The sequence below is a fragment of the Dysidea avara genome, chromosome 9 (genome assembly GCF_963678975.1).
Source record: "Dysidea avara chromosome 9, odDysAvar1.4, whole genome shotgun sequence".
Lineage (NCBI taxonomy): Eukaryota > Metazoa > Porifera > Demospongiae > Dictyoceratida > Dysideidae > Dysidea > Dysidea avara.
This window is the reverse complement of record NC_089280.1, coordinates 19,614,004-19,625,333: the sequence shown is the minus strand read 5'-3', so window position 1 is coordinate 19,625,333 and position 11,330 is coordinate 19,614,004. Positions and strand designations below refer to the sequence as shown.

The 11,330-nt window shown below is 37.3% G+C and overlaps 1 protein-coding gene across 1 annotated transcript; it reads left to right on the top strand.

Annotated features, from left to right (window-relative positions):
* The first annotated feature begins 303 nt into the window (after window positions 1-303).
* Window positions 304-10,744, top strand: LOC136266288 (phenylethanolamine N-methyltransferase-like). Its single transcript, XM_066061301.1, has 2 exons — window positions 304-585; window positions 9,806-10,744. Exons 1-2 carry the CDS (start codon window positions 441-443, stop codon window positions 10,606-10,608), a joined length of 948 nt encoding a protein of 315 aa, XP_065917373.1. The 5' UTR covers window positions 304-440; the 3' UTR covers window positions 10,609-10,744.
* Window positions 10,745-11,330: the final 586 nt, after the last annotated feature.

Genomic DNA, 11,330 nt, shown 5'->3' with positions numbered 1-11,330 from the left:
CTGTTGTTTAAGAAAAACTTCACAGCCTTCTGCAAAGGCCAAAATGGTACAAAATCAACAGTGAGATACTACTAAGAGGTGTATTATTTGCTGCAGCAATTAACAAGATGATCTGGCCTATAAACGTGACCGCCTACAAGTGACTTGTCCGTTTGTGCCCCTCCCCTTGCCAGGTCCTGGATCCGCCCTTGCTCACTACTTTTTGCAGTGAACGTCACTACTTGGTGGTCAATCAGTAGTGACGTTCACTACAAAATTAGTAGTGACGTTCACTACCAAAATTAGTAGTGAACGTCACTACACAAAAATAGTGAGTATTGTGGCAGACATTAGTAGTGACGTTCAATAGTTTGTTTTTACTGTGTGTGGTTTCCAATCCTGGGTGGTGCACCGCACATCACTTAAACAGTGTAGTATTTCGCAAGTTCTTCTGACCCGGCATGCTGTCTGTTAAGCTACTCCGGCTAGCGAACGTGGAAGTACGCGGCGTTTCGAGAAGCGTTTTGAAATCTCAGTGTCATCTTTATTGGAAAAGATATCAACCGTGCACCTTAGGCAGTGCTTCTTCGAGGTGTTTTTCTTCTGGTAAGCTACAGTGTTTCGTAGTTACGTACTTCACTGTAAAAAAAAAAAAAACTATAGACGGGTTGTCTTTTTAAGGGGTGGTTATTTTAACCTTTGACCATGACACGCCTTCGAGTTTATAGTTCAACAAATGTATTACGGCTAAGATCACTCCAATTGGTATACCGGTTTCTGGTCCCTCGCCCGCACCTCTTGCTGCTCGTTACGCATGCGCATAATGTCTATCCCGCTCATTGGCACATCATGTGTTGCATTGCGTGTTATTGTTGCTAATTGTGACAACCTTAGTAGGTGCCATTTTTTGGCTTTTTAAAAGTTTGTTATTTAGTTTGTATTCGTGATAGTGTCTAAATGTGTCGACATTTGTCTAGGTTTTACTTTGTTGTATATAATTAATTCATGCTAATAATTCATGCTATTATAGTCATGTAGCTAGTTGTATCCGGTAGAGTTGTAATATAGTGGTTTTAGCAGTATAATAGTAATGACATAATGATGATCTTAACAAGAATGGAAAGAACTATAGGATAAAAAACGGCAAGATAGTGCGGAAGAACAACTGAGTTGTTCTATCCGCACTGATAATCATGAGAAGATTCAGAATGTGTCTAGCTATACCATGTCTGCTATTACTTGTCTTTTTACCAACACTCAAAGTATTATGAATAAGTTTCCTGAACTACAAGCAGTTGTGTATGATCATTCTCCACTGATTATTGGAATAGCAGAGTCTTGGTGTACCAGTTCCATTGGCAATGCTGAACTCTGCTTAAATGGTTACAACCTTTTCCGTGACGATCGACCATCTGGAGTTGGTGGCGGAGTTGTGCTTTATGTACATTCTTCACTGTCAGCTACTCCATGTATAGTTTTATCTGATGTAGGTTTTGAGAATTCCTTGTGGTGTTTAGTCACACTTTCCTCCGCTGAAGTTCTCCTTGTTGGTGTCGTTTATAGAGCTCCATCTTCATCTAACATAAATAATCAAAAACTATTATCTATCATTGGTAGACTTTATGAGCTAGTCAACTTTACCCACCTTTTAATTATGGGTGACTTTAATTTTCCAACTATCAATTGGGCTGAAAGCTATTGTGCTGGTAGTGATAGTTCTGCAGCATCCGCATTTTTTGACACTGTTCAAGACAGTTTTTTAGTCCAGCATGTTGCCAATAGTACACGTCACAGACAGGGCCAACAACCTTCACTTTTGGATTTAATATTTACCCTTGACCCAAACTCTATTGATGAAGTCACGCATCTATCCCCTCTAGGTAGTAGTGACCATGTTTGTTTACTTTGGAAATTTAAGTGTTTTGTTGATTTGCCTTCCAAAAAAGAGTGTCCCTATGTACAACTACAGAAAAGGTAACTACGAGGCTATGAATGATTACTTGGGAGTATCAACTGGTCTGAAGTTCTGTCTGGCAATGTTCATGATGATTGGCATGTGTTTAAGGTGACAGTTCAAGATGTCATAGTTAAATACATCCCGACTTCCATTCCTAAGAATAATAAACCTACTCCTTGGTGGTACAAAAACCTCTCTAAAGCCATTAAAGCTAAGCAACTTTCCTTTACCAAATATAAACATTCCAAATCAAGATCTGATTATGCCACCTATGCAGCAAAACGCAATGATGTCAAATGTAAGATACGATCCGCTAGAAATTCTTATGAACAGTCCCTGTTAGACAAGCTACGTTCTAATCCAAAAGCACTGTACAGTTACATCAAGTCTAAACAGGAGATTAGACCTATATAGTATTGGCCCATTGATAAAGAGTGATGGTTCTCTCACTGCTGATGATCAGGAGGTGACTGAAATTCTTTGAGTCAACATTTACCAAAGAAAATTTATCTAGTATGCCTGTTCCCTCCCTTGTGTCTGAAGATAGTATTTGTGATATTGACATAACAGAGTCAATAGTTCTTCAGAAGCTACTTGAGCTCAAGGTTAACAAAGCTCCTGGCCCAGATGGTATACATTCTTATGTCTTAAAAGCTTGTGCTAACACACTTTATGTACCTTTAACCATTTTGTATTCTCAATCCTTATCTAGTGTTGTCCTCCCTGATGAGTGGAAACAGGCACACGTTGTTCCTGTTTTTAAAAAGGGTCAAAGAAACCAAGCTTCCAACTACAGGCCAATTAGTTTGACATCTTTAGTTGTTAAGATCCTGGAATCTATTATACGTTCTGAATTAGTAACCTTTCTTGATGGGCAAGGCATGCTTAATGGTGAGCAACACGGTTTTGTTAACAGGAAGTCCTGTTTTACTAACTTGTTATCAACTTTTGAAGAGTGGACTTCTGCTTTGGATCAAGGATTTGGCATTGATGTCATATTTCTAGACTACAGTAAGGCTTTTGATTCTGTACCTCATCATAGATTGATCTCCAAGTTGGAACCATTTGGTGTTCGTGGTGATTTGTCTATATGGCAATCAAACTTTCTTTCCAGAGAGTTGTGTTGAATGGTCACTTGTCGTCTTGGGCTCAGGTGGTGAGTGGAGTCCCCCAGGGGTCTGTTTTAGGGCCCTCGTTGTTTATATTATATGTTAATGACATCCCAGACCTTATTGAAAGTAATGTAAGAATGTTTGCTGATGATACAAAAATTTATTCTGTTATTCAGAGCTTTGACGATCACTTTAGGCTGCAAAGTGATGTTGACCGATTGTTGCAGTGGTCTCACACATGGTTGCTTCGGTTCAATATAGCTAAATGTAAGCTGATGCGGATTGGTAACTCTGCTCCGTTCACCTACTCTATGCTGGACAGTTCCACCAATTTACCCTTTGAAATCACAGAAGTGCAAGAAGACAAAGATCTTGGTATTTGGTGCACTGAAGACTTGAAACCATCTTTACAGTGTCATAAGGCTGCAGCAAAAGCTATGCAAGTTCTTGGTTTGCTAAGAAGGTCTTTTTCTGTTGACTTGTTGACTGTTTTGTACAAAATGTATGTCAGACCTCACTTGGAGTATTGCATCCAGGTCTGGAGCCCTTACTTGGCGAAAGATATTGAAATCTAGAGAAAGTACAGAGACGTGCCACCAAGTAATTACCTAGTTTATTTGATTTACCATACGAAACTCGTCTAGAGAGACTTGGTTTATATTCACTGTATTGTAGACGTCAAAGGGGAGATCTGATTGAGACCTACAAGATATTGAATGGTTACTATGACATCAACCCTACCTCATTTTTCACTTTGAGTAATACGGATACCACCAGAGGTCACCACCGTAAACTCTTTAAATTTCGATCTCGGCTGCTAGTGAGGCATAATTTTTTCACCAACAGAGTAGTTAATTTGTGGAATTCTCTTCCAGCAGATGTTATTTCTGCACCAACCGTGGCATTGTTTAAGAAGAATCTTGATGATTTATGGAGAACAACGAGATATGGGCACTCTCAAAGGCCTGCTGCCTAGCTTGACAGTCTTGTACTGCCAAGCAATTTTTGTCCATTAATAATAATAATAATAATAACAATAATGAAATTCGCCCATACACCCACGCATGCCATTGATTTTCAAAGTATTTAAACTTCAATACATTAGCCACAAGGTCACTTAGAACCTAGCGTCATCAACAGTTATGCATTTAGGCACTCCTTTTCGTGGCTGCATCAATGTTATGGAACTCAATACTATTGGCAGTTTTGTCTCAACTGCAGGCAGTTTTAAGTATAAGCTTAAGCACTTTCTTTATTAGATTTCATTGTGATTGTTAATAGCCACTATATATTTTTTGTATTTGTTTGTGTCTAACTATGTGTGTATGTATGTATGTATGTTCTGTGTTGGGGACCACCTGGTACAGGCTATCTAGCCTTTGGTGTTATCCTTCTTTGGAGAAATTGATAAATATTTGCCCCTTTCAATGACCAGAAACTGATATACCAATTGGAGTGGCCTAATGGCGGTAACAAACATTTTGATTAGTTTTAGCCTGCTAGCTATATATGTACTGATGGCTAGTATGTTCAGTATAGTTCAAGCTATAACATATTCGTTGTATATGGCAAAGGGATGATTTCTGTGACGTCACGAATCTCGAATTTCAGGAGATAGCAAAACTTGCTGAAAATGTATTCTGCAAGACTTCACTACTACTTAGAATGATATTATTAAGTGTAGAATTTTCCACACCATTTACGAAGACAGCTAGCTAAATGGTGAATTTTCTGTTAGTGATGTTTTGACCACAAATATACGATACGTAAAACGGAAGCATATGTTACACGGTAGACACACCCTAAAAGGCAACCCGTCTATTTAAAGTTAGTCTATACCCTATAGGTAGCTATAGTTATAGGGCATTCAGTTCAGCTGTACAATCAATAATACAATCATATACACGTACCATTAAGTGGTTACTAAGTAGCTAGCTGCAAGCATAATATATTATGGTTAAGTAAGAATTTATTAAGTTCCTTGGTCTAATAGATATAGATCTAATAGATATATGTGACCTGCTGAGCGAAAACTGGCTGTTGAAATAAAATGTATTGAAACAAATTGCATAAAAATGCTCTTTTAATGGGCAAGTTATACTAACTGGAACTGGAATCAGAAATGGAACAGAACAGAATGGAATGGAATGACCAAACATTTGTGCTCGCTGTTTAGCTCCCTTGCATTGTGTGGTTCATGTAGCTACATGTGTACATTGTACTTTATGTGTATCCGGACTGACTGTGAGGCTTATAGACACCATGTTTATTTTGAAAGATCAAATTACTCTAATAGAGTAATCAACTATCAGTGTAATATTCTCTTATTAAGCAGTTGCTATGTATAGTAGTTATTTCTTTTTTTTCTCTCTCTCCTTTATATTTCATGTGATTGTTGCTGTAGTGTTCACATAGTGTGGCTAATGCTTTCATATGTGTAGGATCTCCACCATAATGATAACATTAGCTACTGGACTTCCAGAAAAAAGTTCAAGAGAGCTTATCAATGGATAAGAACAATTCCACTATTAAAGTCACATCGTTATCAATCTTAGGCAATACCAGTTGGGTACCTACATGAACAGCTAGCTACTTCCCTAGAAAAACAAAACAACAGAATGACCTCCATCCACAAGTTATTGACTCCGACTCACTTACATGACACTTATCTAATGCTGTACTTAACCAAGTACTTTATTGTGAATTGTAACAAATCTGCATGCAATATGGCTCAGTATTCAAACTAGCTAGTTTATTAGTATGCCAAAGCCAGAATACCTGGCCCAAGAATTCTTTTTTTAACTAGATAGTTTTAATGTGCCAGTGAACACTGACTTACGTACAGGAGGAGAATCACTTTAATTTAATAACTGATTGCTCTATTAGAGTAGTTCGATCTTCATAACAAACAGTGTGTCACAGTTTATGTAACCCTGATAAAACAGACTGACACAGCTCAATTGGAACTAAACAGCATGCACAAAAGTTTGGCCATTCCATTCCATTCCCGGTTCCGGTTCTGGTTCCAGTTCCGGTTATTATAACTTTTCCTTTTAATGTGACTGATAGATGTTTTTTCTCCCTACTTACTAGGTTGGGTGGTTTAGGTGTTATTGATCCTTCTAAATACTTGGCTCATCAGTTCTCCTCACCTGTCCAAATAGCTGCACCAGTAGTTGAGCTCATTTTACAATAGTCTACAAACTAAACTGCTAACGTATCTGCTTGTCAGCTTGCTGCCAAGAAACTTGTTGTTGATACTCATAACCATGAGTTGATGTTTTGCTGCCCCAATTGTGTCCAAGTTGCAAAGAGCTACTGCACTCTCTAGGGAAAGGGGCTCCTCCAGTTGGCTCATCATGGCTTTGTATTACACAAAGGAGCTTTTTTGTGACGTCTTGTATTTTTGCTATGGGTGCCAAGTCCCTTCTAGCTATGTTTGCAGCTGATGTAGTTTATGGCAAGATAAAGTGATTCGGATGGTATTATTGTCTTGCAGTGTTGGGAGCTATGCATACAAAACGTTACGTAGACCCCCTGCCACCAGAGATCTGCCCTCACATCAACTACTTCCTCTGCCACTACTTACCACAAAGGGTAATAATATTTCTGGGGGGGCTGGTAATAATATTTATGGAGGGCACAGGCCCCCATGTTCCCCCCAGAAACTGTAGTCAATTTAGGTTTTACAAAGTTCACCAGAATGCACAATTTGAAGCATATCACCAACTGTTTAGTCAAATGTGTTTAAAACAAGCTATTTGCAGTTTATAAAAACACTTAGCAATTTTGACTATTGGGTTAATAAACATACAGCATTTATAAGCAGTTCAAAATAGCCTTTATGCACCTGGAAACACTTGGTACAGTGGTAATACACCAAATCTCTGAAGTAAGAGGTCAGTGGTTTTGATTCCTGCTGTAGGCAAAAAATTTTTTTTCATTTTTAGACTACTTTTGGAACACGTTTTTATGGGGAATTTTGACTGCTCTATTAGGGTATTTGATCGTTCTATTAGAGTATATCAATCTTTCTCACAATTTTCATTCCCACTCCAGGAAAGATAATTTCAAAGAGATATCATTCCAAAGGGGGAGGGGCTTAGCCTCCCTTTGCAGACCAAGGAGAATTCAGCCCCTAGCCCCCCATTTCTGCCGCCTATGGTGGTATCTAGAGCTGTGCACCTACAAAATTGTAATCACCGGGTTATTTGTCACCAATAATTGACAATAATCAGTTAATTGGTACAATTAAATTCAAATATTTAGACATGGTTTTGAACAGTAAATATTTCTTTATGGTGCACATGTGTTTGTGTGATTAACATTAAATTATTAACATGTGTTTGTGTGATTAACATTAAATTATTATTGGGTGACTGCTATATTGGTACGCAACAAAATGCATTATACCAAGATCCAGTCACCATGATCTGTATGTTCAGCACTCAAAAGCTTCTCAAATGTTAGTGTGTATTTGAGTGAAATAATTGGAAACATATTATCAGTGTTTAATACTTATTACCGGTTATTGAAGTTTTGGGAATCTTCGATCAATTAACTGGTTATTTGGTGAAAGTGAACAGCACTCTAGTGGCAACTAAGTAATATAGCTAATGAAATATATTACTGAAGTAAAAATGTAGCACAGTATCTGTAATAAAAGTCATTAAATTTTTATTACGACTTCAATAGTTATTTAATGGGCTGGAATGTCTAGCTGTGGGCAATGCTAAATAGCCAGGATAGGCTGTTGGTGTTTATGAGTGCCCGTATATATCTGGATTGTTTCAAAAAAATATCTAAATGTTGCTCAAAGTTGCAACTGTAGGTGCTGAAACAATTTCAGGTATAAGGAGTTCCAATGATTCACCAGATTTGTCTAACAAGTAACCTTGATCATTCTTTGAATAACTTATGACTTAATGAATAGAAGTAATGAGAGTAACTCCTAGCCACAATGAAACAGTAATGAAGCTCACCTTGAAATAATGAATAAGTTTACTGACCAGGAAATAGTGGTATTTTATCTAAGATTTACATTGTCTGATTGTGTTATGTGATAAGAGGATAGTTACGTATGTAACAGCCTAAGGCTACTCACACAAAGTAATATAACTACGATATGTAATATTATTATTATTATTATTGTTATCAACTGTACTGTTCCCCCTAAAGTGTCACAAGTCGCTAATGAGCCGCATCTAAAAAAATCATCATGGAAATATAATATGTGGCGAAAATCACCTTTACGGGGAATAGGCTTACTCCACTCAGCATCAAGTACAGTTTTAAAAACAAGGAAATGCTTACAGGCACCTGAATATTCAATTTCAAAAAAAATTCTCCATAATTTCAAAATTTCATCTGCCAGTCTGCCTGCCCACCTGACCACAATCACGAGGATAGAGGCCTCTGAAACAGCACACAGCCACCATTTTTGAGGCATTGATGAATTGGCATCACCATTTTGGATACAATTTTTTGTTGGTAATGTCTGTAGCTATAGCTATATATTCCTATGTGTTCATTTTGTGTTGTTGCAATACCAACAATATAGTAATTAGCTTTGACATTTAAAACAATATTATAATAATTAAAAACAACTATATTATAATGAGATATTAACTGAACTGTTTGGTAATTATATAGCCATGCAGTCAACTTGCGCCTGCATTATCCCATCAATCGCTGGCAGCAACTTAATTGCAATACAGTTCTGTATCATCTTTCATGTCTTTTTAATCATCTATTTGATCATGTAGATTAATGTCAATGACAAAAACAGCTGTTCTACAATTAAACTAGTAGCAGACACTTCAGTTTGTACAACCTCATCACCTCTTCTTGCCTTTCCACTCAGAAATACAAATTTTTGCCCTTAACCAGCAAATCCTTTTAGTTGCTCATTCTTCTCCACCTACAAAATACCACACAATTAACATCGCATAGTTAGCTATAGTTAATCATGAATCACACACAAAACTATATACAACTTAACTCGCTCGGGCTTGCCCCACAATGTTATTAACGTCTGTCTAGTATGTGTAATTATTTCAGCTTTTGTAAGTAATGTACCGTAAAGTCGGGTTGTTAAGCGCATGTATCTATTAAGCGCATAACTTATTACTTGTTAAGCGCACTTGTGATTAACCTGGCTGATAAGTGTACATGGTCAAATGCGAAGCTCAACACGCAAAAAACTATACACGGGAAGAAAAGCTGGAAGTGCTGGAAAATTAATGTCTCCTAGAGCGCTTACGTCTCCCTTCACTGTGTATACAGCAAATAAGCCTTCTGGATTGTGATGTCAGTTCTTGTTTATCATGAAGGATTTCACCCAGAAATGGAGTCAAATATCCTTATACACTAGCTGGCAAGGTGATCTGGTGGCACAAGCTATGAGCTACTCTCTGGTATTACAACGTAGTGATTCCGTGTTAAGTACACCATAATTATTTACTAGGCGTGTGTGCCTAACAGAGTGTATGATTTTACAAAAAGTTTCCTCTGAAAATTATAAGTGCATGCGCTTAACAACCCGACTTTATGGTATTACACAAGAGACAGAGTCAGCTGGTGCAAGGGCCTGACCATGGTAGAGAATGGCTGAAGGTAGCAATTCTAGAAGCTGTAACCAAATAAGTAAATGTTATCCCAAAATTCATTGATTCAATGTAATCATCTCATGATCACAATTAACCAAACTGGAAAATGCCTCACATGTTATTCAATGTATTTTATTATGAATCTATAGGGAATATAGAGTATGAAAAAGATTACAAAGAGTTTGATGCAAGGGCTTTCCTCAACTTGCGATGTCCAGGAACTGAATTCGATACTGTTGATAAGAGGATCCGAACACAGTGGCGACTAAAATCGGTGCACAACTTCTACAAGGATTACCACAAGAAATGGGACATCTCCACTGCCAAACTTTTGGAATTCGGTTCAGGCCCATACCTTCACAAATTGATCAGTGCAGCACCGTATGTTGGTGAGATATATCACTCAGATTTTTCACCCTCCTGTCGAAATGAAGCATTGATGTGGATGAGGAAAGATCCAAATGCGTTCAACTGGGATCCCTACTTCAAATATGTTGTTAACACACTGGAAGGTCAGGATGGTGGAGATGCTGTTGTAAAGCGTCAGGAGTTACTTCGCAGCAAGTTCAAGGATTCACTCTTCGTTGACATGTTTTCTGATAACATGCTTCCAACCTACAGTGGAAAGTTTGACATCATCTACACCGGGTATTGCATTGAGTTTGTTGCACCTTCACTTGAGGATTATGAGGCGACCATTAAAAGATTGTTTGATCAACTGAACCAGAATGGCTTTTTGGTAATGATAACAGCTATTGAGTGTACAGCGTTTTTTGTAGACAACAAAACATATCCCTGCTATCCACTACAAATCAATGATGCGTTGAATGCTCTGCGCAAAGCTGGTTTTACAACATGGTATGCTGAGATCAATAAGATGGAAATCGAAGAGGGAGTTGCTTATCCCACCAACCAAAATTATTACAGCTGTTACGTTGCACAAAAGATATGACTTTTTAAAACGTATATGTAACAACTCTTAATAGATGCACTTAGTGATCACCCATAAATGACTTTAACAATTTTAGCTATATTAACTTTGTTTGAAAATGTTTGTCAACTGCTTGCAAATTTTGTATTGCTAAAAGCAGAAATAAATTAATGCGTTTATATACTGTAATACATGTGGTCTTTTACCATATATGGTAAATTTGATTCACTATATATAGTTACAGCATTATATACTGTACTTCAAATGGATTATTGTAGATGAGCAGTGATATGGTAGCCACAACAGGGCTGAAGCATACCCATTTCCTACTAGTATGTATTCTGATAGCTCTAATGCAAGTGAAAAAGTGCAGTTGTTTAATGAATACTTTTCACAAACGTCTCCTCCACTCTTTTAACACAGACAATATGGATGACAAGAATGAATGATCTGGAAGTAATTTGAAAGAATTGATTAATATCTGAAAGTAATTTTAAAGAAATATCTACATGTAGTACATAGTTATGTACAAGCCAGTTTTTAGAACAGATTGATTTTTCAGGCAATTTTATTTCAGTAGGGTTCTGTAGAAATAAAAATAAAAGCTGTAACTATAAGTTGAATTGTAAGACAAATTTATCAAATAGTGAGTACAAATGGTGAATTATTTTTTGAAAATGGCTATCTCAGGATTGGATCTTGAGTCAAATCCTGAAAGCATCTCAAGATCAATATTCCCTGCA